This window comes from Squalius cephalus (assembly GCF_949319135.1).
Source record: "Squalius cephalus genome assembly, chromosome: 20".
NCBI classification, from domain to species: Eukaryota; Metazoa; Chordata; class Actinopteri; order Cypriniformes; family Leuciscidae; genus Squalius; species Squalius cephalus.
Window position 1 is genome coordinate 22527107 of NC_137141.1, and position 27309 is coordinate 22554415.

A 27309-nucleotide genomic window follows, 5' to 3' on the forward strand; every position below is an offset into this window, starting at 1 on the left:
ATCCCTTCAGGACCCACATCAGGTGTATGTGCATTCATGTTCAACATGGCCTTATAAACTTCCTTGGAGATACATACATACAAACATACATTTCTGCTTTTCTATCATGTTAGAGACTTTTTATTGACTGCTATTGTCTTCATACTGAGTTAATTATATGCCCTAATCTTAAACCTAACCCTCACAGTAACGCTTCTGCATGTTCAGATTTTCATTACACAATTTAGTAAAGCCATTGTTGTTGCCTAATTTCCACAATGTTGGTGTTGAATATCCATGTTGGGACATTTATTCCTCACAATGTAGGCAAAAGCTGATCCACCCACTCATACACTCGCAGTGTTCCAGTGATTAATGCTACAGGCAGAGATTGTGTCCCACAGACATCACCCCAGTGATGCGAGACATCTGTCTGTGGTTAGCTGCATGAGTCTCCTCTGGCTTTTCATGTTTTGAATCACTATGGCTCTCTGTGTGTGTGTTTGTGTGAGTATCATCTCTCTACCAGCGCACTGCACATATTTGCTTTTGTATTGGAGTTTTGCTGTATGACTCACAAAGATGATCTTGACCAAGTCAGAAAAGGTCAAGGTTAGCCAGTAAATTGGCTCTAAGCAATCCGCCCTCGTGCTAAGCTTATGATGCTCTCTCTCTCTCTCTCTCTCTCTCTCTCTCTCTCTCTCTCTCTCTCTCTCTCTCTCTCTCTCTCTCTCTCTCTCTCTCTCTCTCTCTCTCTCTGTGCGTGCTTTGATGTCTGAGGAGGGGTTTGATGAGGTCTGGCCACTTTCAACCTAACAGCTCCTGATATCAGTGACACTACGACTACAAAGAACAGTTGTAAAGGAGTCATGTGACACACACACACACACACACACACTTCACCAACTATCCCATCATTAAATCAATCAATAGAAGAAAAACATAATAAACAACCCCACAATGCACTGAAAAAAATATATGTATTAGGTTCTTAATCAATGTATATTTTCCCCCAATAAAATATTTAAACAATTTTAAAATGTATTTTTAAGAATTAGATTTCTTTTTACCCTGTTGTCAATTATTTTTATTTTTTTTATGTTTAAAACAGAAATCTAACATATTTAATGAAGTTTATACTTAAAAAAGGAAATATAAGATGCAGATGCGACAAAAATATTCTGGGTTATAAATTTTTAAGGCCAGACAAGTAGTTTATTGAGGGTTGATCTGTACATATATTCAAACACGCATACCTTTGGACTGAACACGTAGCCCAATGCTCATGTGCGCGACGTCTGCGTTTTCGCGGGTTTGCGTTTTTGAGGTTTGCGCAGAGAAAAAGATAATCGTTTGCACATTCGAACCTATTTCAGGGAGTGCGTTCTCGAGACACCAGGCACTGTTTTTGTGCGGATGGGCGGCCGGAGCGCGTTAAGGGTATTCCTGTTTGAACGGTGTTGTATTAGCGGCCCCTAAGTTAATAACTAATGATCTTCGCAACAGAAGTGAATCAATCAATCAAAACTAACTTTAGCTGGACAATAACTTTATCCTAGAGCTGTTGTAAAACCTAAACAATCTGTTACGGTAATTTCCTTTTATCTCTGTAAAGCTGCTTAGAAACAATCCATATTGTTAAAAGCGCTATATAAATGAAGGTGACTTGACTTTGATTTGCGATATTTTGCACGTTGGCTTGTTGAATAGATGCTTATCTGCGGTGATGCGTGTTGCAGTAGCGCCTCATATCGGGCTATAACATTACATATAGCCTATAACACGCTCTCACGTGTATTTTTTAGCATTGTTGGGAGGAGTAAAATTTACATACAGTGAGGAAAATAAGTATTTGAACACCCTGCTATTTTGCAAGTTCTCCCACTTAGAAATCATGGAGGGGTCTGAAATTGTCATCGTAGGTGCATGTCCACTGTGAGAGACATAATCTAAAAAAAAAAAATCCAGAAATCACAATGTATGATTTTTTAACTATTTATTTGTATGATACAGCTGCAAATAAGTATTTGAACACCTGAGAAAATCAATGTTAATATTTGGTACAGTAGCCTTTGTTTGCAATTACAGAGGTCAAACGTTTCCTGTAGTTTTTCACCAGGTTTGCACACACTGCAGGAGGGATTTTGGCCCACTCCTCCACACAGATCTTCTCTAGATCAGTCAGGTTTCTGGGCTGTCCCTGAGAAACACGGAGTTTGAGCTCCCTCCAAAGATTCTCTATTGGGTTTAGGTCTGGAGACTGGCTAGGCCACGCCAGAACCTTGATATGCTTCTTACAGAGCCACTCCTTGGTTATCCTGGCTGTGTGCTTCGTGTCATTGTCATGTTGGAAGACCCAGCCTCGACCCATCTTCAATGCTCTAACTGAGGGAAGGAGGTTGTTCCCCAAAATCTCGCAATACATGGCCCCGGTCATCCTCTCCTTAATACAGTGCAGTCGCCCTGTCCCATGTGCAGAAAAACACCCCCAAAGCATGATGCTACCACCCCCATGCTTCACAATAGGGATGGTGTTCTTGGGATGGTACTCATCATTCTTCTTCCTCCAAACACGTTTAGTGGAATTATGACCAAAAAGTTCTATGTTGGTCTCATCTGACCACATGACTTTCTCCCATGACTCCTCTGGATCATCCAAATGGTCATTGGCAAACTTAAGACGGGCCTTGACGTGCTGGTTTAAGCAGGGGAACCTTCCGTGCCATGCATGATTTCAAACCATGACGTCTTAGTGTATTACCAACAGTAACCTTGGAAACGGTGGTCCCAGCTCTTTTCAGGTCATTGACCAGCTCCTCCTGTGTAGTTCTGGGCTGATTTCTCACCTTTCTTAGGATCATTGAGACCCCACGAGGTGAGATCTTGCATGGAGGCCCAGTCCAAGGAGGCCCAGGTGTACAATTTTGTCAATTTTGTCAATTTTACAATTTTGTCTCTAGTGTCTTTGGACAGCTCTTTGGTCTTGGCCATGTTAGTAGTTGGATTCTTACTGATTGTATGGGGTGGACAGGTGTCTTTATGCAGCTAACGACCTCAAACAGGTGCATCTAATTTAGGATAATAAATGGAGTGGAGGTGGACATTTTAAAGGCAGACTAACAGGTCTTTGAGGGTCAGAATTCTAGCTGATAGACAGGTGTTCAAATACTTATTTGCAGCTGTATCATACAAATAAATAGTTAAAAAATCATATATTGTGATTTCTGGATTTTTTTTTTAGATTATGTCTCTCACAGTGGACAATTTCAGACCCCTCCATGATTTCCAAGTGGGAGAACTTGCAAAATAGCAGGGTGTTCAAATACTTATTTTCCTCACTGTATGTGGTTTCAACAACCAGATGCATTTACACTTGTCCAGTTTCGTCTGGAATGCGGCCCAGACCACCTCCTGATGTGGTTTGAGTGATCGGATTCAAATCCGTCTCGAATGTGTTTCGGAGGGCATTTACACCTGGTCTTTTCACGATCGGATAGCTATCCGATCACAGAAAACACATGAAGTGGCCAGGTGTAAACAGCCCCTATTATAATAGATAAAGATAAATTTTATATATATATATATATATATAATTATTTACTTATTATTATTTATTTTTTTTATAGGAATTTTAAGCTGTTTTTACTAGAAAAAAAAAAGACAACATAGTGATTTAAAATTTTGTTTCAGTGTGAACACAACATCATGACACCTACTTGACAGAGACTTGTGACAGAAAGAAGAAAAGAAAGAAAAAGACAGCAGTGTGTGTGACTTTATGTCCAATACTCAAGGACAGGAAACAGTCCTGGTCTATTCACGTCTGTTTCCATGCTCATAACCCAAGGAGAACAGGTGCAAACGTGTGATCCAACAGGAAGTCACATGTTTGAGTGTTCTAAAGCCCCTGAACAGCTGTCCCCCCAGTCTTCCCTCCAGAATGTGTGTCGGCATGCTTGGGGGCACTAAAACGGGGGCTGGTCTTTATGTGGCTTGAAGCCTGTGAGTATTTGTTGAGGCTAATATAAGGACAGACGCAAAGAGGGGTTATTTAAAAACACACAAACCCTTTGGCCTTCCATAGCTTAGAATAACACTGACCCTGCATGTGTGTTTGTGTTTTAAACAGGTGGAGATTGAAAAACTGGACTACCATCACTACCTCCCCCTGTTCTTTGATGGTCTGTGCGAGACAGTTCACCCCTATGAGTTCTTCGCTCGACAGGGCATCCATGACATGCTGGAGCACGGTGGCAGTAAGGTCCTGCCTGTTATTCCACAGCTCATCATACCCATCAAGAGTGAGTGGCATTAAGATGACACCTACTCCCTGTCTAGTACTAATTCCTGTCCAAAGTAACACTTCTTTTTGTTGTTAGTCACAAAATCATTCAGTGGAGGTCAATCTGTCCCTGGTACATAGTATGCACTTCATCTGCATAAGAAACCAAACAGCTTGGAAGAAGAATATAAGAAGCATTCCGAAGCGAGAAAATGATAATAATTAATATATATAATTAATATATACACACTAAATAAATCTGGTTTATGGAATGGTGGTAAGAAGCAAACCTTGAAATGCTGAAAATGTTTATCATAGCTGGAGTTTGGCCTAAGTCATGTGAAGGAAACGACAATTTAAAGGAGAAAACAGTATGATGAGAGCAATATTGGCCATTAAAGCTTTATTGTTAGCCAAGGGTTGTTGTGAAGCTGTTACTATTATGGAATAAAACTTACTGTTATTTTTTTTAATTACTGTAAAAGAAACACATAAATGTTTTTGCAACAAAGCAAAAAGACCCCTTTTAAGGTAATGTAATACCGAATTTTAAAACATTTGTGATTTTGTATGTTGTTGTTTTTTTAATGGTTAATTTTTGCTTGTCTTCCTGTTCATAAAAATGGTATTACTTAATATATTGTATTATATAATGCATTTTAAGAGCACAACTGGCCCTATTGTCAGCACAACAAAATAAGACAAAATAATACGGTACACTAATAAAATACACTTTTCTTTGCAATAGACTGTGAAAACTTCTGATACACTAGAAGGTCATGGATAGAAAAAAAGAATGAATTAAGCTAATTTTCAAAACAAAAACTGATCGTACACATACAGCAAAGGTCACTCTGAAGAGAGTGAAAACCAGAAGGTCGATGTTCTGCACTGGCCCGATCAAAGCCCAGAATCAAAAAATAAATGAGCTCTTATGGGATGATTAAATAAAACTATTCTCCTCCTGCTCGATTGAAGTTTGAACTAGATTAGATAGATGGATAAATAGATGGATAGATAGATAAATGAGAACAGTTTCCCCCCTCTCTCACAGGAATGACTGCAGATATGTTTGTATCAGGAGTTAAACTAATGCAATTACTGAAGAGTCTAAATGTCATGATCCTGTGGTATTTAGAGAAGGAAAAGGTATATGAGGTCATTCATTTTTAGAGCCTAATATGAAGAAGGAATTAATGGTTCCTTTATTTAGAGAGATTTAGAAACAGATCTTCACTCCTCCAGACGCGTCACACATCATGCATTATTGAACACTCCTTCGGTGCAAATGTCACACCGCTGGAAAACAGTTTGCCGTGTTTGTTTGGTAATTAGAATTTCATCGTGTGCTGTTCAGATATAGGAGAGCAGGAAGTAAATGGAAATGATTGTTAAAGTACAGCACACAGCTGCCACTCAAAATAAATGTCTTTATTCTGCGAAACACATAAGTCGGGGGGGGGTTTATGTTCCACAGAAGGAAGAAAGTCATACAGGCTTGGCTTGAAATGACGTGAGGGTGTGTAAATAAATAAAAATTTTGGGAGAAGTGTCCCCTTTAACAGATAGGGTTTTTTATTATTATATGAAGATACCTCATAAAAACCTTGTTCAGACAGGCTTGAGATACATCATAACATCATGTCTAATTATGTATTATTTTATAATGTTCTCTGTGGTCCACTTATAATGTTATCAAGACATCCTAATTTAGATGTAATAGGCTATTTTCATAACCTATTTTTGACCTTCTCTTAAAACACGTTTTGATGGGCGTGCGACATTCAAGACTTAAGTAAATGCCTACTGCTATAATTGGGTAACAGTTTTGCATATAAAAATTTTCAGGATTACAGTGAATGGCTTAGATCAAAACAATAACAAAAGCTGCATTCTCTACGTGCTTTCTTCCATATCTAATAATCCAATGCATAGCTTACCTGATAAATGCCAAAGCAAAGGAAAGAACAGCAAATCACAACTATTAAGTTTGACTGCAGCACTATAGTATAACTACTCAAATGATCTGTAACAGACAAAGCAATAGTGAGACATGGTAAAAACATTGTTACTCACACTTGTGTGTTGTCACATTACTGTCAGATCCAATATAGTCAAAACTGCATCAACTTTTATTTTCAGTCCCTCTGAAAGGCCTGTGTCAAATGTGTCTTGTTTAAAACGAATCCGTGGTAAAATGAAGCGAACAAACTAACAGTGTCTTACTGACACGATCTGACTGGAGCTTCATCCACGCTTTCTTAATGTTAGGAATATTAATGAGAATAACCCCTTCTATGTCAAAAGTTTTGATTTCTCAATCAAATGATGCAAATTAAGGCTTTTTTAAAGAATTGAATGGACACCTTCCATTTAGAGCCCGTGAAGAAAGCATTTTTCAGGTTTTGGACATAGTCTGAGAGCAAAAAAGTGCAAATATAACACCCCAGTAAGGGTTGTAACAAATGGCAACATTTTTCACACATTGTCAAAATATTCATGACCTCAAAGTGTTTTGGGACTTTTCTCTTTCTGTCTCTACATCTGTCTGTGTTTGTCTACAGATGCCCTCAACACGAGGTGCAGGCAGGTCATCTGCACCACGCTGAAGGTTCTGCAGCACCTGGTTGTTTCAGCAGAGATGGTGGGTGAGGCGCTGGTCCCGTACTACAGACAGATCCTCCCCATCCTGAACATCTTCAAGAACATGAACAGTAAGCAACTCAAACACATCTACAACAACTTTGGGTTGTTATAAAACATTATATGAAATATATACACCATTCTAAAGTTTGGGGTCTGTACGATTTCTTTTTTTTTTAAAGAAATTAATACTTTTATTCTGCAAGAATACATTGATTTCGATATGTATAACGTTCCAAAAGATTTTTCTATTTTAAATAAATGCTGTTTCGAAATTTCTATTAATTAGATAAAACAGAAAAAAAAAAGGCAAATATCACAAATATTCCATAAAAGTATTATGCAGTTGTGCCATTATGTGACACTGAAGACTGGAGTAATGATTGCAGAAAATATAGCTTTGCCATCACATTAATTAATTACATTTTAAAATATATTAAAATAGAAAACTATTTCTAGTTATAACTAACTAGTTATTTTAAATTGTAATAATATTTCCAAATATTACTGATTTTTTTCTGTATTTTTGATCAAATAAACCCAGCCTTGGTGACTTATCAGAAATATATACTTAAAAAAAAAAAAAAAACGTACAGACCCCGATCTTTTGTACGAAAATAATTTATTTTCACATGATGTCACAACAGAGCTTTCTGATGTACAGTAAATGTTTCTGAAATACATAACTAAGATAATTCCAATGGATGCACCATGAGTGTGGTATAGATTTCAGCTGTGCGGTTACAGGTATGTGTATTGCCAGTTTTGAATATGGCTCATTCAATCTGATGTCGAAACTGTCGAAACTTATAGTATGTTTTTTAATGACTACATTCTTTACTTTTTCTGCTGGTTTTACACATTTAACCGTTTTTTGTATCTCTGTGATCTGGCCACATAGAAAAACACTGGCAATTAACATTGATTTTACATTGATCCCTGCGGCCCTTGTCTTGCTAGAGATCAGTGCTTGTCTTTTAGGATCCAAGCCTTCAGCTCTGATCTTTAAAGCTGTTCTCAGATCAGCAGGCATCGGCACTGCTCTGAGTCACTCTTATTGAACATTCTACATCATTACTGAATGCTTATGCCGACTTTTTACATGCCAATGCCAATACAAGTCTACTGGTGCCTGTATTTCCATTGATTGTGTCGTTTTATTTGTCTCTCTTTGTCATCTGATGTCTGCCATCCTTTCAAATATGGTTCTGCGGACTGACATGACCGTTCTGTATTCATTGTGTCCTGGTGTCGGACAGTTCACGGTTCTTTTCACCGCCTTTGTCAGGCAGACTATAGGCCTGCCAGACATCTTCAGACGTGAGGACAAGCATTGTGGATCAATCACCTCATCACAGGCTTAACCAGCCGAAATGCTGCCACCTCACTCCTCTGATCAATATCCAATTTGAATCTTTTGTCTTCTTAATTCCGTTACATTATCTACTAATGTTTTGTTTGAGAAAAAGAAGGAGCACTGGAGGAACAGAGAAAGCTCCTCTCATTAGCTTCAGGCTCCATGCTAATCTCCTCAGTGAATTACCGATAGGTAAAGACTCTTAAGTGTTTAATGCCTGGTTTACAGGCTCAGGTCAGGACTGGTTAGATCCAAATATCAGTTTCAGAAATCATTGTGCATCTTGTCAACTTGAGAAATGAGCAGCTGCTATTTTAGTCTTCATAGTTAAAGCTTAGTTAAAGGGATGGTTCACCAAAAATTCTGTCATTATTTACTCACCCTCAAGCTGTTCCAAACCTGTTTGAATTTATTTCTTCAAAAAGGAGATATTTTGAAGAACATGGGTAACCAAACAGTTGATGGACCCTATTGCCTTCCATAGTATGGAAAAAAATACTATGGAAGTCAATGGGGTCCATCAACTGTTTGGTTTCCGACATTCTTCAAAATAACTTATTTTGTGTTGAGCCGAAGAGATAAATTCATGAATGTTTGGAACAACTTGAGGGTGAGTAAATGATGACTGAATTTTCATTTTTGGGTGACTGACCTATCCCTTTAAATAGTCTGATTGTATGAGAGAGAGATATATATTTGGAGAGCTGTAGTTAACTTATGTTGGGCTAAAAAGGATCTGACTTTTTCTTTTGGATTTCTCTGGGGGTAGATGCTGATTGTGAATATCCTGAACCGGATCACTCTTAGAGTATGTCATGGGCCATGTGTGTGTGTTTTTATGCGTTGTGGCAGTGTGGCCAGAGGGAATTTGTGTCTACATAGTGGTCTTTTGTTCCCCAGGATGCAGCTGTTGGCGCTTGTGGTGTTGTGTGTCCGTGTGATTCGTCCTGCTTTCTGTGCTTTACAAATCTTTTTTTTTCACAAGGTCACATTTGTCCACATTTGTTGCTGTTAAATAAATAGCCTAATATTCTGTTTAAAAGTTTGGGGGCAGTAAGTTTTCTTCCTTTTTCAAATGCATTCATATTTTTATTCAGCAAGGATGCAGTAAATTGATCAAAACTGACAGTAATGGCTTTTATATTACTTTTCTATTTTTAAAAGAAATTCTGTTCTTTTGAACTGTCTATTGATCAATGAATCATGAAAGATTATAAGAAATGTTTCTTTAAGGAGCTATATGCAAGACTTTTCATGTATTAATTGTTTTTTGTATTGCCAATGTGTGTGACCAGCTTGTAATGAAACTTAAAAAACTAGACATTCCCCGACTTCCTGGGTTGTCTATAAAAGCCTGTAGACTGATTTTTATGTGAAGGACTCGGGACGTTTGTTGCCGGGAAAATAACAAAACAGTGTATTTTTAATGATCTCATCTGTTGACATGATGCCGGTGAATTGCAGAGCTGGTGCAAACACTTTTCTCATTCATAGATGCTTTTTTCAAAGTGCCTTACAATAAATTTAAAGTATACATTTTATCAGTTTGTGTTCCCTGTGAATCAAACCAAACGATCTTGGCATTCTGAGCTAGGCTATATAAACTTTAACATTTTTGAGTAGACTATTTCTTTAAATATAAAATTAGTGGTAAATGTGTTCTAGACAGAACTCCTTAACCCTGGGGTAGTCATAAATGAACTGCTTCAGTGTGCAGTTTCCCCAATGTTATTTCAGTCTGTTTAAATCATTAAGAGTAAGGAGGTTTAACCTCTCATAATTCAATCAATATGTAGCACTGCTTTTCCCCAATTTCTATGGCTTTTGTGGTCTCTTGAGCTTCAGATAAACTTTTTCCTGATTGTAGCCGTGCTGCATTTTCGCTTGTGTGTGCACTTGTGTGAGTGTGTTTGTGTGCTCCTGTACTTGAAACTACTGAATATGCTGGAACTGTAAATGCATGTGAATCACAGATGCAGTTTACACGCTTCTCTTGTTTTCCGGCTGGGATGAGTCCTGTTGTTAATCAAACACGGTGACGTCTCATACGAGGAACAGATCTGCTCCATCATGCAGTAGATTACACACACACACGTGGCAGTAACTTAATTTCCTGCCTGCTTGCCTCTGTCCAGTACACACTCCTTGAGGAGAACACACTCCCTGCTTAGCAGGACGCTTTCTGACAAATGTGTGTGAACAAATGTCCTGCTAATGATGCTTAACGACCCCGAGCTGTTCTGCCGTTAGCCCCTGCTTCACTCCTGTGCTCCACGTGCATGTGTGAGTCTTTTTATTGGCCTGCATTATCTTTGTGCTGTTAGTCTGCTTTCCACATTAATCTGCGCCCAACCTGCTGTGATACACTCCGTTTGGTCCTTTGAATCTTCCTGATGGGAACGTCGACAACTCCAAGCGCTGACACACCCACACAGAAACAAATATACCCGAGGCAGATGGAGGAATTTTTAAAGCATTTTATTTGAAACAAAAAAAATTATTTGTGTTCGTGAAATGCTAGTTCTGCAGGGTCAGGTGGTATTATCGTGGCGATCTGGCTATGTTGTTCCTTGTGTGTCCATGGCAGAGGTGCTATTAGCCTCAGTTGTTCCTTATTACGTTGCCAGTTGTGCTTTGTACCTCCACTTAGCGTCTCCTCCTATTGTGCGATTGGCTCTGGAGGGCAACAATGAATGACACACAGCAACGTGGACTTTATAAGGCTACGTTCACACTGTCGAAATGTTCCATTAACACAGCAACTTACAGTAGCGTCTTGAATACTGTCTGTATCAACGTGCAATGGGGCCCATATTCTAACCATAGCAACAATGACCAAAGTAATATCAAAGATGGCAATGTCCATAAAACTGAAAAGTGTTTATATCTGGGTGGGGGGATCATTTGAATCATGCCGCTCGCACGTAAAACACAAAACTGATGGGAGCACCTCTTGTGGAGAACAGGGACTGTATCAAAAACCTTCAGATGACACACAACTCGTAAGTTATCAAAACCACACATGGAAACCCCTCAGAATGTGGTTGTAAATTTCTGGGTGTGAGTTCGGTTATAGAATGTGTTATCACTCTAGTAAATATCCGTACTGTGTGTGAACTGTGAACGCAACCATATTAAGGACTGGCCATATATCACATATTCATACAGTAAGTGATAAGCAGGTCCAGACAGAATTTTCTTGCAAGCTAATAGTGTATTCAAATTAGCCAAAATATTTAATAAACAAACACAAAAGGGACAAGGGAAGTGTAGAATGGGATGTGTATGGGTAATGTACAGGAGTGTCGCTTAAACTGCCATGGCTTAGGAATGTAATTTACATGGTTAAACCAGGGGTTTAGAAAAAAGAAGCGTGAAGTCTGCACACTGAAAATAGCTGCTCCAAACAAATTTTATTGATAGCGCAACGTTTCGACCATCAGGTCTTCATCAGGCACTATACTCATGTGGAATAAACACCAACACTTTTATAGAAAAAGGTGAACATGTTAATTAGACACATACTCAAAAAATGTGACAAACAATTAAAAAATAAAGGGTTTTTAATGCCACAGACTCAAAGATCCACTTGCGATAAAAGCTATATATTTGAAAGTATTAAAAGACATTTATACTTTTAAAAATATTATAAATATTTGTGAAATAATATCTGGAAAATATTTACATTCTATTACACTGACACTAAAACAATGACTGTAAATTAAAAAATAAAAATATTTGATTAATCTCACAATTTCTGACCAGTCTTAAGAATCTTAAGAACATGTATTGTCAATAAAAAAATTATTAAATTAGTGAAGGATTTTTTATTTTGGGCCTTAGTTTTTCCTGCTGTAGCTTCCCCCCTAACCACTCGCTTGTGTGTACAGTATGCATAAACTTATACACTAGAGAACATATGCTCATAATAATACAGTATATTTGTGCTAGTCCATGTTTTTGAGAGATTTCTTAATAAATTCTGGTTTACCACTGCTGATACGAGACCCTCTTCTCCTGTAAAACTATATTCATAAGAACATGCTCGCACAAACACAATGCAACGCAATATAAGTTTCATACCCTTCTCCCTATAGGCTTGTCATTTTCCTGTTGATGTCACACGCCTTCCTCTCATGGGGGATTTGAGCCAATCTGGCCTCCTGCAGGACTCTTAAAGGAGTGATGAATTCATCACCTCAGCCACTGCTGCCCCCAGAGAGAAGAGAACAGCTCTAGAAAAGCCCACCATTGTACAAACAGCTCTCTCTGTGCCCCCCTGTCCTGCCTCAAAATCCTTAATATGCACTTAATGACACTGCTTTCACACTGACAGACAATTTGTATTGTATTGTGTGTGTATATACACTCCCCGGCCAAAAAAGTTTGGATGTTTGCATTTAAATAGGCAAATGCCTTTATTGCCATTTTTGCAGTGATTATTATGTTTCTAGCATGTTATATGTTTGGCAACAGTTCTTCTAAGCCTAATTGAGGGAGTGTGTAGCTTTTTATTTCTTAAAGGAGAACTCCGGTCAATTTGAACATTTTTTTGTAAATTTGGAGTGCTGTCAGTACAGAGAACAACGACAAAAATCGTGTTGCCTACACCTTGTTATCCTCCATTATCCATTGTGATCATAGGTAACTAAACCTATGCGCGTGAACTCGACAATCGATTATTGTGGACTTCGACCGAAAACAGGAAGAAAATACAGGTATGTGCGCTGGCTGAATTAACATCACTTTTATTAATATCTTTCACATCTACTGCAGTCAGATTCACCCGTGTTCACTCTGAAGGAATCACTCACATGGCTGGGCACTTGTAATGACACATCAAGGATGTTAAGAGGCTAAAAGCAGGTTTAAAACTTGCCCCATTGAAGTCAACAGGGTGCAGATTTTAAAAAGAGGATAACAAGGTGTAGGCAACACCGATTTTTGTCGTTGTTCTCTGTACTGACAGCACTCCAAATTTACAAAAAAATTAGCTCAATGTTAAAATTGACCGGAGTTCTCCTTTAAAACTACAGTCCGTTGTTTATCCTCTTTGTCGCCATCTCTGTTCGAAATCTGCAATTGCAGTTTATCGTATCAACTTTACGTGAGTTGTGCCTCGGCACGGCACAGCGCGGATGAATCCAATGTTTTGAGGAGAATATGCGGCTGTCAGTCACCGCGCCGGTGTGGATACTGTCATTCGGAATCACAGATTTTACTTTTTGGAAGTATGAATAAGAATTTTCACTGGAAAAGTAACATCCACTTTTGTTCTGACCAACTAAGGGGAAAAAAGCATGGAAGTAAATCACACTGATTAAATCTAACGATCGCTTATCATATCACGTCAAACCGTGCAAATTATACTTTTTCAAATTGTTAATGTTAACAACATCAGTATCGCGTGACTACATTTAATATCCTTCTGATATTTGCCCTTCCTTTGCATTTTACAACGGGGGAATCTCCAGTTGTCACTGTTGATTGTCGTTTGAACCTTTCTGGATCCGCCATCAAATTGATAAGTTTAATTATATCAAGTACTGTGAGAAAAGGCTATAAATCTCCACCGCCAACATCCTCACACGCAATATAGCCTACTATTCTTTATGTGTACAGATGTGACGTAATTATTACAAGCTTACCGTTTTGAAACGAGCTAAGGCAAGCAGATCGTTTTGAACACTGGCTGGTTATGTACTTGCTCAAAAAATTATTTTGGATCATTTTTAACCCAAAAAAGTTACGGAATGCAGCTTTAAGCAACTTTTAAGAAAATAGACAATTTGCCAATTTAAATCCAAACAGCAAGTTTTTTGGTTGGGCAGTGTATATATATATATATATATATATACACAGTATATGCATAGAAGCATACGGTGTGGATTTGCCTGCCGGCTTCCGCAATGTTTATCATCAGAAGGTTGGAGGCTCCAAATCAGTCAAATTTGAGACGGGCCCCTTGGGTTTCCTGCCGAGCAGCGGCTCCAATTTAAAGGTCAACTGATAACGGCCCAGGCTCATGAATACCCTAAGACATTCTCCCACCTGTCTCTCTCTCCATACGTCTGGCTATCACTCACATACACACGGATAACCTCATGCACCTGTATTTCTATTCTCTCTCTCCTCCAGACTATACTTTTTGTGTCTGCATGGCCTCTCTGAATGTAACTATTTTCTTTTTTATTATTTCTCTCTCTTTTGTAAGACATTGTCCATGAAAGTTTTTGTAAAGAGTGTGTTTTTGTAAAGGACAGCAAAGGCACATTAGAGGTCACACAGTGATCATAGTTTTTGGCATGTACTGTAACTAATAGCCTAAATGTTTTTCAATTAGGGATAGGCCTATACATGTTATATATGGGTATTGGATATATTGACTGGAATTGTATATTTTATTGTTCATGCATATTTTCTCTGTGTTTTACATTTAGATGACCTTTTCTGTCATCTAAAGTTCACTTCCAGTTATTACACTAATGATTTAATAAAACTGTCAAATGTGATCTTTACCATTTTTCACACAATTTTTCAGACAATTTAATGTTGTAATGATTTTAATATCGGCACATCATTAAATTAATTGTGCTAATGCCTAGTGCTAACTGCTCTCTCTAAGTCAGCGTTGCTAGCATAATACATAGGCCTAAGTTAAATCCATTCTAGTTGATATTATTCTACAATTATTCTTGAGTGCGACTTTAGGGCTCTCAGTTGTCCAATGTTCTGACAGGCATTATGTCTGGATCTGGACAATTAGTTACAGGACTGAGTGTGTGCATTAAACATTCTCTGTAATAGACTTTTAAACACAGACTTAAATTCTGCGATCTTTGAAATGACAGATGGCCTAATTCACTTTCTCTCGCTCTCTCTATTGATCGCTCCAGTCTTTATGACTTGTGATCTGCCTGTGTATTAATCAGTAGAAACAGTGATGTGCCATCAACTGATGTGCTTTAACCCTAATGTTTGTAGCAGCTCTTCTTTGAGGCTCCTCTTGAGCTGGGCTTCCTTATTCAGTAGACCAACACTGCTCCTTATGCCTTTATCTGATCTTCTCACAGGTAAATCAAAAAGCTTCTCTTTTTTTTTTCATTTTACTCTCACCTCTTCTTTAGTGCTCCATCTAGGCTAAGCTGCGCATATGCATGGCCACGTACTTCTGATGTAGCTCCCATTTAGACTCAAATATATGTGGGGAAATAGCTAGTGCTTTCATGAATTAGAGTGAAATAAATGGGCAGTATTTTAACTGGAGTCTATTTGCATGTCCATTGATTTTTAGTACGGATCTTAAGGTCCGTTCACACCAAGGACGATAACTATAAAGATAACGATAAAGATATAATTCTAAAAATCGTTCTCCATATTAAAGAATAACAGAGTTCACACCACAACTATAACGATAAAGATATGAGGAACGATATCGTTGGGATCACTTTCAGAACGATTTTTTTCCAGCTGTCGAACGATAAAACACTGACAGCCAATCAGAATCCATTCTAATTTAAAGGTCTCGCGCATTTAAAATGGATCTGGATCATCCGGGCGCGCGTGCTTAAAATAAAAAGACCGTTATCGGTCGCTGGTGTGGACGCATTTATAGTTATCTTTATCGTTATCTTTATAGTTATCGTGCTTGGTGTGAACGGGCCTTAAGGCTGTGAGAAATGTTGTGTGGAAACAGGGCTGATACATTTGCAATATAAAGACCACATACTAAAAGTACAAAGACTTAAAGTTCATAATGGCACATATGGAGGCCTACAGAGGCCATGCACTACTATTATTTAAAGTCTTATCTATCTCTATAATCTTGGGATTTTCTTCTTTTTTTCTTTTTGAGAGAAAGAGAGAGGGAGAAAGAACCTTAGGAAAAATAACAATTTATGGCCTCTGGATAACATTATTTATTAAAAACTATTTTTTATTGTGATGTAATTTAATCATATGTATTTTATAAATGTATAATCATTAGGGTGAAACGGTACATGTATTCGTCCCAAACGGTACGGTGCGGACGTCACGGTTCGGTGCATGCAGTCACACAACGAATACAGTCAGCCACAGGCGATCCACACTCCAATCCAGAAGGGGGCACACACGGTATTGCAACACTGTTTGCTACCAGTAAAAAGCACAGAAGAAAAGAGATCATCCCTGACTGACGTTACTACTTTCTACTCAAGGACCTTGACAGAAATGTAATGGAGTAAAAAGTACGATATTTGTCTTTCAAATGTAGTAAAGTTAAAGTAAAAAGTTTCCAGAAAAAATAATACTCAAGTAAAGTACAGATACTCAAAAAGTGTAGTTAAGTACAGTACTCAAGTAAATGTACTTTGTTACTGTCCACCTCTGAGCAAGCACAGACACCTGACCAGACCTGCCTTCATATGAATACGATATAAAATAACTGTGAAATGTAATTTATTCTTGTTATGACAAAGCTGAATTTTCAGCAGTCATTTACTCCAGGCTTTAGGGTCACATGATCCTTTAGAAATCATTCTAATATGATTAATATGCTGATGAAATATTTCATTTTATAAACCCCATATGAAGCATCAAATGTCATTGTCACATGATTTACTTACATGAGTATTTCCTTCCTGTCTGGTGCAGTAGTTAATGTGTAGTGTTTAGGGGTGTAGAGCAAATCCCTATAGTGTCTTTAGTAAAGACTTATGTTAAGTCTCATGATGCAGCATATGCATGAGCACACAAGAGAATTAAGCACACAAACACACACAACCAGACAGAAACACATGTACTTCATGATAGACGACTGCTGTTCTTGCTGTTTAGCTAGTGAACTCATCGGTCACCACTGACAACTCCATCTGTGCCTATGCTATCATATGTACACAATCACACAAACCACACACAATCACACAAACCACACACACACACACACACACACACACACACACACACACACACACACACACACACACACACACACACACACACGCTGTGTCTCGTGTGACAAAGCTCTTAAATCTGTGCGGCTACCATCCAGACTTCATTTCCACTCTACAGCACCTGTGTGTATCCTTAATTCAGTGTTAGCCCTCCAGTAGAATGCTTCCTTATTCACTACCACCTGAGACCCAGACACACACCCCCCTGACACCAAGCAGCTGAAGATGGTTCTATTTCAATGCAAATAGCATCTCATCCACAGGGTTGAGGTCTGTAGATTAGATTTGTGAGTTTTCCGTCTAGCTGTACTCTGCAGCAGGGACTCTTTTAATCGGCTGGATTGACTTCTTAATGCCGTAGTTTCTGTTTCTGAGTTGAGCAGAGTTTGGTTTAATAAACTACCGATCTCTCGCCACTCCTGCTGAATGCAAGACTCTCGCTGAGAGCTGACCTTGACTCTGTAACAGTGACTGGAGAATATAGGCCCTGTTCACACCTATTAAAATCCCATAGCAAATGGACAGCTGAGACAGATCACTGTTTAAATCTGGTGTATTTAGTACTGTGCAAAAGTCTTAGGCATATTTGATGCTTCAAAAAAGCATTTGCTATAAGATGCTTATGCATATCTTTTGCATTTATGTGCCAGGAGGAACTGTACGTTTCCAAATATTCCTAGCAAAAATTTTAATAATACACTGAGACTACGTACAGTGTACATCACTATGTTACAGTATATTGCTGATCTGTATATCACATTTCACAATACATATCTCTATGTTTTTTTTTTTTTTTTATCTATACTTTGTCTGGCATATCGGATTAATTTAAATTATTTATTTACTTGTCAGTACTGAATACATAGTTGATATTTCTCTCACTTGGTCTAGAATAAAGAATAATAAAGAATTTTTTTTTAGTGTACTTGTTGTAGTGCATGCAGTGCAATCCCTACGTGAAGGATATTTGCAGCACTGCAATAATTTGGTCAAAATTTGGTATCTGAGGCTGCAAAATTAAGCTGTCGCTGATTTAGAACAGCCTTGATGTCAGGAATGCCTCAAAATGCTGCCTTTGTAGGCAATACAGGTTTTGGAACAGAGGAGATTATACCAAAGCAGTTTAATGTTATAAAGCACTGCTTCACTCCAGTGTTTTTGTTCTCATCTTGTATCCTCAATCACACAGATTACAGCCAATTAATCTCTCACCTTTGTGCCACTCCCACAGGAATCTGACCTAAATACATCAAGATGAGTTTTTAATCTGAGTGTGGATGGTAAGGATAGTGTTCAGAAGACTGAGTCTCAGAGTGTGCTTTGATGACCAGGCTTCTGGTGGAGCCGTGAAAGATCTCGTTTAAAATCAGCATGGTTCCTTCATCTGTCACACAGCAGTGTGGTTTGAATCAAGAGTTCTGACTCGCGTGGCATAAAAGCAGAAAAATTAGGCAAATTTGGCTTGTGGTTGAGTATAAATCTTCCTTCATACAGTATGGGAAGTAGAGATCTGCCATGTCTATATCTCTGTTACTTAACTTAAAGGGATAGTTCACCCAAAAATTAAAATTAGCCCATGATTTACTAACCCTCAAGTCATCCTAGGTGTATATGACATTCTTCTTTCAGACGAATACAATCAGAGTTATATTAAAAAACACCCTGAATCTTCCGAGCTTTATAATGGCAGTGGGTTGCAACCATCAGTTTGAAGCTCAAAAAAGTGCATCCATCCATCGTAAAAAACTCCACACGGCTCCAGAGTGTTAATAAAGGCCTTCTAAAGCGAAGCAACGAGTTTGTGTATGAAAAATATTCATATTTAACACGTTACAAAGTAAAATTCTAGCTTCTGGCCAAACTGCCATACGCAGTTTACTTGCGCCTAGTGCACAATTTATGACGTCGGAAGTAGCGTAGTGCGTCATGGCATAGCGTAAATATCAGCAGTACGTCACAAGTTGCGCAACTTTTATGTTCTTTTTTTATATAACTCCGATTGTATTCGTCTGGAAGAAGAATGTCATATACACCTAGGATGACTTGAGGGTGAGTAAAACTAATTTAAATTTTTGGGTGAACTATCCCTTTAAGCCTTGTTTACACATTGCAGTTTTTTGTTTTGTGTGGAGTTTTTATTTTGCTTTTTTTTTTTCATTTTCTTTTGTTTGTACTTTGGCAATAGAAATGCACTCATTTTGTCACAAAACGCTACATCGAAACTGAATAGAGAATAGAGAAATAAAGAATGAAGGATTTTAAGGGAAAATGCAGAAAAAAATGTCTGAGAAAATAGACTGGAGCCATATTTGAACAAAAACAGTACAAACATGACTCAAACGAGTACCATTGCCCACCCATCCTGTGTTTCACTTTCATTTCCTGTTTTCCCTGAGAAAGAGAGAGAGGGTGAAAGAGAGACTGGGTAAAGAATAATAACATGATAAAAACAAGCATTTCCTCGGAATGTGTGTCTGGCTTGGTGAGAGCTGACCGGAGCTCAATGCCCCGAGGCCCACAGCTGGCCCCTGACCCACAAATGAAGAATTAGCAGAACGGCCTGGCAATTACAAACCAAAATCCATGGGCTGAGCGTGAATGCCAGAGAACATTCCTGCACTGGGAACGCCTCCCCAAAGCTCTTCAATTTGATCCAGACATAAAACATTCTCACATGCATGCAAGACTAACCCTTGAGAGTAAAGAAAAAAAGAGAGAGCAGGTTGAAGGGCAAATAAAATACTCTCGCCCCCTTTCCTCATTCTAAACCAGCCAGTTTTGACGGAGAACCTCAAGATGGAGGACCTCCCTGCTGAAAAGACCAATATGGAAAGGTCAGGGGTGGTTTGTTCATGATCACATAAATAAACTGGAGATGAGGACAGACAGTATAGTTGAGGTTTCTCTTTGAGAAGCAATTCGGCTTGCATTTTTCTGCTATAACACCATAGAGAAAGAGAAAAGGAGAGAGAGAGAGATCAGTCGCTGTGATAATTGCATGGTTGAGGTGGACGGAGGTTAATGAATCTCTCCTTCATCACGCTGACCTTTCCAGTATCAACCCTCTGTTCTTTCATATTTTAATGACAACCTTTAAATAATTTATCTAACTTATTTCCCTTCATTAGCTGTCGCCTGTGACATTTTCCCACTCCGCCTCACATCTTTCAGGGAATATCGCCATCGATTTTTTTTTTTTTCACTTGATATTTCTTCAATCATGATTCTATTAAAAATTAAGTTATCACACACACTATTTTTCTCTCTCTCTACAGTACATGGTTGAGGTTTGAACATGCGGGAGACGTTTGTAATCAGAAACTAATGTGAGCTCATTAAATGTACCTGGATTGACAAATTATGAAAGAGAGAGGGAGAGCGTTTATCGTTAATGTACAGGCTCTTGTGCTGAAATAAGGTGTAGCGAACCATCTGCTGTGCAGTTATGATGCACTGTGAGACATTTATGACTTTACTGTAAATATTATCAGCAGGGAACTGATAATAATGCTGTTTATTGTAACAGTACCTTGACAACTATTGTTCTGAATTCCGCTTGTCAACGTTTTTAACGTGTCAGCTAAAATGATCTAACAGCTGAACGCTGTTGACATACACAGCTGAACAACATTTTTTTTTCAAATAGCAATGACTTGGTAGCATTAGGAATAGATTGAACATTATAAATGTGTTCAGGAATTTATTGCTCTCTTTGAGTTTCCTGTATAATTATAATAAGTGCATATTGTTTTTAGCAACATTTGATTTTGAAAATCAATATATTTCAAATAATTTTAAAATATACAATATTGTTCAAAAGAAGGATTATGTGACACTGGAGACTGGAGTAATGGATGCTTTGAAAATTCAGCTTCGCCATCACAGGAATAAATTGTTTTTTAAAATATATTAAAATAGAAAAACTGTTATTTTAAATTGTAATAATATTTCACAATATTACAGTTTTTTGCTGTATTTTACTGATCAAATAAATTAGCATAAGAGACTTCTATTTTTACTTTTTTTTGTGTGTGTGTGTGTGTGTGTGTGTGTGGACATGTTTTTCTACACTGGTGGGGACTTAAACCTGAATGCACACAGACTCATGGGGACTCGTGTCACCGTGGGGACCTAAATTGAGGTCCCCATGGGTACAAAAGCTTATAAATCATACAGAATTAGTTTTTTTGAAAATGTAAAAATGCAGAATGTCTCCTGTGATGGGTAGGTTTAGGGATAGGGGCAGTGTAAGGGGATAGAATGTACAGTTTGTACAGTATAAAAACCATTACGTCTATGGAGAGTCCTCACAAAGATAGTGCACCAGACATGTGTGTGTGTGTGTGTGTGTGTGTGTGTGTGTGTGTATTGGGACCATTGAAACCATTGACAGGGCAAGTAGAAATCTAAACTATCGGCCTGACCAGAAATCCTTACTGTTGAGTCCTGTTGGTAAAGTAAGGTTTGTTGTGCAAAACTAAAATGCTGTCTTGGCTGGTTGCCAGAGTGTTCAAATGTGGTTGCTAATTTGAAGTTGTGTGGTTGCATAGCGTTCGAAGTGTTGAGTTTGCTATGAGGTTGCTAGGTGGTTGCTTGCTGGTCCAATTGAAAAGTGGCCACCTCCAAGTCACTCTGCTATTCTGATCTCAAGATATGACCTATGCCTCGTTTTTAAAGCAAGTCTATGGGACTTTTATTGCCAAACGAAAATCAGACATCTAATGAATGTTTAAAAGTTACCATAAATTGAGAAAATAGAGAGTTTTGTGTCTGGTAAAGATTAGACTTTTAGGGGTGATATTGAGAAAATGAAATGCAGAACTACTCCTGATTCCAGATGTGGACATGAATGGAGATTTGGTTAAACTCCTCTGGCTCACAATCTCAGTTTGACGGGAAACCCTCGTGGGGAGAGGAACAAAGGAGGGAGGGAGGGGGAACTCCTGCTGTCTCAGACACTCTAATGTCTCTTAGTAACCAGCCAAACTGCCGCACCCCCTCAGTGCTTTGTGGTGCATGCTTCACCGACAACTTCCATCTGAGCTTTCCACTATTTTCATGATAAATGGATCAATTAGAAAGACGGTCCGTTCTGGCCATCTTTCCTTGCGCTGGACATCTGTTGTAGTTTTGTTTTTTCTGCACTTTCTGCACTCAAACTTCGGGGTACTCCAGAAAATCTGCTTCTGGCAGGGAATGCAAGCACATATGTTTGTTTGCGTGCATGCCCAACTTTGCCCGCGCTCGCTGAGGGTGCCATCCGTGTCCGCGTGCCATCTTGTATTGAGGTTGTCAGATGAGGGTTCAGATTCTTTTGACAGGTGTTAAGCACAGGAAGAACAAGGAAATTACAGAGAACGGGAGAGGGAGAGATTAATTAATCAACGCCATATGTGGCTGCTTGATAGTTGAGACAGCATCTGTACATTCACAAACAAAGTAACGTAATTAAACACACTGCCATTTATGAGGTACTGTACTGCTGTGTTTACAGGCTGATTTGATTTCGGTGAGTAATAGGGCTGAACCTCAGCTCTGATTAGAGTAAACAGATCTCATCTGATACGACACCAGCAGTTAATGGAGCTGAAATGAGAAAAATGCAATTCGATCAGTAGGGAAAGAATCCAAGCCCCACAATTTCATCCCAAGATGGTCATGGCTAACTTCCTGTTTTGCAAACTGTATTTTTGTGTGAAAGGTGCCCTGTATGTGTTTGCCTTGAGGAATGCTTCTCTCTCTCTCTCTCTCTCTCTCTCTCTCTCTCTCTCTCTCTCTCTCTCTCTCTCTCTCTCTGTGTGTGTGTGTGTGTGTGTGTGTGTGTGTGTGTGTGTGTGTGTGTACCTTTATATACATTTAGGGGGCAAATTTGTACCCAGAAGTGACTAAAACCTGCCAAAATCTCCAAAAATCTCCTCATTTGTAAATCTGGTATAAAAAGAAAGTAATTAAAGTTTTTTTAAAAAATGTAAAAATGCAGAAAGTTTTCTGTGATGGGTAGGGTTAGTGTAAAGAGTTAGAATTGGTATAAAACCCATTACATCTATGGAGAGTCCCCACAAAGATAGCGAACCAGATGTGTGTGTGTGTGTGTGTGTGTGTGTGTGTGTGTGTGTGTGTGTGTTTTCTGACTAAAGGGAATATTGGCTTACAGTTTTTCTTTGGGATCTGTGGATAACAGTAAATGATGTGTCTGAAATGTATTTTGTTTTCCTGGGAAAGCTCAGCACACATACACATATACACACACACACACACACGCACACACATACCGAGGCCACTCTAACCGATTGGATTTAAATCAAGTTGTATGACGGCTTTTCAAATGAAGCAGTAAAACAGATGGAAAGCTTCAATGAAACATGAAATGCATGCAGCAGAGGGTTTGAGGGGTCTATCTCCCACCCTCTCTGTCATTCTCTCATTTTCTGCCTCCCTCACAACTTCCATTTTCCTCTCTCATCCCATCGCCGGTTTTCACTATTACACACATTCTCATGCTGTAATGAAATATCCTATTTCTGCAGCTGTTGCATTTTCTGGACAGCTTGAGCTTCCCCAGAATAGACAAACCAATAGTTTTGTCAAGAGTTAGTGTGATAAACAGTTAGTGTAGATACCTTGTCTGTACCATCTCTACTACCATATCCTTCACTGGCTTAGAAATTAGAAATTAGAAAGATAATTTAATTTAGAATGCCTTTTAAATTCAGATTAAAGTTGTCATTTGAATTGAGGTAACAAATAGGATGCAGGTTATGTAGTTTGTAATGATAATCGTTCAGTATGATTTACCCATAAACATGTTTTTATACATAAATCTTTGCTGGCAAAACATTCCATGATCATTTGATAATATTACAAATTTGTGTATCTATACACAAATATATAAATGGACTTAAATGTATGGTTAAAGAATGTATTATTTTAAATCAGCATATTAAAATGATTTCTGAAGATAATGATGGAGTGATGATGCTGAAAATTCAGCTTTGGCATCACAGGAATGAGTTACATTTTTAAAATATATTAAAACAGAAACGAGTTCTTGTAAATTGTAATGATATTTCACAAACTTAACATTTTACTCTTTTATTTTTACTGTTTTGCCTTTATGAGCATAAAAGTATTCATTAAAAACATGAAAAACTCTTTCTGACCCCAAACGTTTGAATGTTAGTGTAAATATCCGCAATAACAGAAAAAAATGTTCAGTGAATCAATAGGCTAATCAGTCAAAATATGCATCCATCAGTGGTTTGTTGCAGCTTGAATTGCACTAATAAAATTCCTCTGATTTGTTACTGTTGAATGTCTGTAAGTGGCAATTCTGTCAATTCTTTTATTCATTCCAATTCAGCATCCTGTGTAGTGTAGCCAATTCAAATTCCAGCTCATGAATCGAAAGAGAATTTTGCCCATCCCTGCTGTCATACCATAAATCTTTCAAAAGAACAAACCCGATAAAATGATAAACCTGAAGTTGTCCCAGAGGCTTGTGCGAGAGTTGTCGGGTGTTATTTTCAGCTGATGTTCTGCCCGTGTCAGTTAATAATGCATTTTTGTTACTCTATAAAGTTAAGCTGGTTAATCCCCTTTTCCCTGAGAAGAAGAAAGAATGTGTGTAAGTTTTGTTTTGTAATGAATCTGGGGCTGTCATCAGTATTCACAATGTGGTATTGTACTGTAAGCTTGTCAGAGCTGTTTTTCAGTGGAGAGTATCCTAAAGGAGCAAAGCTGCTTTTGACCTGATAAGCTCATTTGAATTCCACATTAATTACTCAAGTACCCTCTAACTCTGTAACGAGACCTCACAGCAAGAGTGAGAGAAAGAGAGAACGAAACGGGAAAGGTGGGGGGAAAACAGAGACGGAGACAAAAGGGAGAGAGGGATGGTAAATTAGCCTACCCGGCTCCAAGCTTTTTCTCTGCCTTGTCAAGGCTAAACTGAGGGCAGCAGGGAGTGGGGTCCAATGTGTCAGAATCTCCGTGGCAACCAATCCCTCAGCCTCCCGTCTGCGCACACACACACACACACACACACACACACACACGTGTGAAGCCGCACACTACTGTGAACAGGCTGGTGTATGGTTTGCATCTTTGGCTAGATTGGACCTGTTACAGCCTCAAACTATTTGACACATTTCTCCTCTTCTTTTTTGCTCTGCAGACGCTGCTGTTCTTTTCTCTTCCTTCCTATTTCAGCTCAGCACTCGCGTCACTTGAGCCCAAAAACTACATCTTCCACAATCCTCTTATGGGTTCTCAGTGGTTTCCTCTGTGCTTGTTCAGTTTGCTTAATTGAAATGAGCTAAAACTACATTAAATTATAACTTAATGTAATCACTTTCAATCCACTTGTAATTATAATTATAAGGACCCCTACCATGCTTTTCTGACATTACCTTTCATGTAGTGTTATGTAGCTGTTTGTGAATATAAAAGGTCTGCAGAGTTTCTAAGATCAAAGTGTATGATAAATGGAGTTATTGTCGTCGGCCAAAAAAAAGGGATGATTGCAACTTCCTGAAACGAGTTGTCAGTAATTCCAGTCTTACTTCTTGCACAAACCCATATAGGTTGCGAAAAAATGTCTACTTTGACCCGGCCTTGATCACTATAGTTGTAGCTGAGGCCTCGAAGAGTTTGGTTCGTGTTGTTGACATGTCAAGAAGACCCTGTTTTCTGCACTGCGAAAGCTAACCTAAAGGATTACATGCTCTTCTAAAGGATGAGGACTCGGGTTTGATTTGATACGGTAAACACAATTACAGTAACACAATTTTTACAGTTTGTATCACTGTGTATACAAGTTCTGATTAAGCCAGAGGCTGAAATTCATACAAGGGAATGGCTGTTTACATCCGCTTTAAGTGGAAGACCAATCACAACAGACTGGGCCATCTGACCAATCAGAGCAGGTCAGGCTCTCAGAAAGGAGGGGTTTAAAGAGAGACCGAACCCGTTTCAGACACTGTGAGACAAGAGGTGAAGTATATATTATGAGAAAATTAAAGTAATGTTTTTTTTTCTTTTTTTACCTTGAATGCATTTAAGTCTATTATAGAAGACCTCAGAAACAAAATTAGGAACCTTTAAAATAGCATAATTGGGTCACTTTTAATAAAGTCTGTTTTTGGAGAGTTAATGTTAGTCAGACCATGTCAGTCCAGTCTTTTCTGACTTTATAGTACATGTAACAGAAAGTTATATTTAGCATGCTAACGTGCTGTTGCTAGTATAGAGGGTATGCACTGATGTCACTTACCCACCGGAACACACATGATTGGCAAAACATCCTGCAATGTGACTGGATTTAATAGGGGAAACTGTGAAAACTAGAGTAAAACAAATGATTATCTTCTTAAATTAAGGGCAGTTGGAATCGACAGTGTTCCTTAAAACTTACCAAAGAACCAGTGGTCCATGGACATTGACATGAGGCCAGGAATCAGGTTTCTTGACATTTACATGTACCTGATTTTGATGCCTGGGAAATACATCAAGCAAAGCCTGTGAACGCTTTATCTACAACATTATAAAACCAAATCAACATATTAGAATGATTTCTAAAGGATAGCTTGCCATCATACATTCAGCTTTGCCATCACAGAACTAAATTACAGTCAAATAGACAAAAGAAAACATTTATTTTCAAACGTAATATAATATTTTACAATATTACTGTTTTTACTGTATTTTTGACCAAATAAATGCAGTCTTGGTGCAAGAGCCTCCTTTCAAAAACATTTAAAAACCTTATATAATCTTTTGAACTGAGTTGTATATTCAGTATGTGGTAAAAAAAAAAAAAAAAAAAAAAAACAGCAACAACAAAAAAACACAGAGGTTTTGGTGGTATGGCACACTCAGACCCCCAAGCTCTGTCCACACAGCTCAAACCATGACCCCCTGCACTACACACACGTACACATTTTACAAAGGTACACTTCCTCTCTTGAGTCCCTGAGCTGTCTGTGTACAGCTTTGGTTGGTTTTCAGCTCTTTCCTTGGTATTTCTGTACAGTGTGTATATGTGATGTGTGCTTTTTGTGTATGTTGAGTCTTTCGCTTAACTAGAACTAATCATTTTGACATCCACACGGTCTTGA

At 38.3% G+C, this 27309-nt stretch overlaps 1 protein-coding gene across 2 annotated transcripts in view; it reads left to right on the plus strand.

Annotated features, from left to right (window-relative positions):
• pacrg (PARK2 co-regulated) overlaps window positions 1–27309 on the plus strand; it is a 160805-nt gene that overhangs the window by 119478 nt on the left and 14018 nt on the right. For both annotated transcript variants that reach the window (XM_079854304.1, XM_079854303.1), the window contains exons 3-4: window positions 4109–4280; window positions 6826–6975. In XM_079854304.1, coding sequence (XP_079710430.1) covers window positions 4109–4280; window positions 6826–6975 — 322 coding nt within the window. The remainder of the gene's footprint in view (window positions 1–4108; window positions 4281–6825; window positions 6976–27309) is intronic.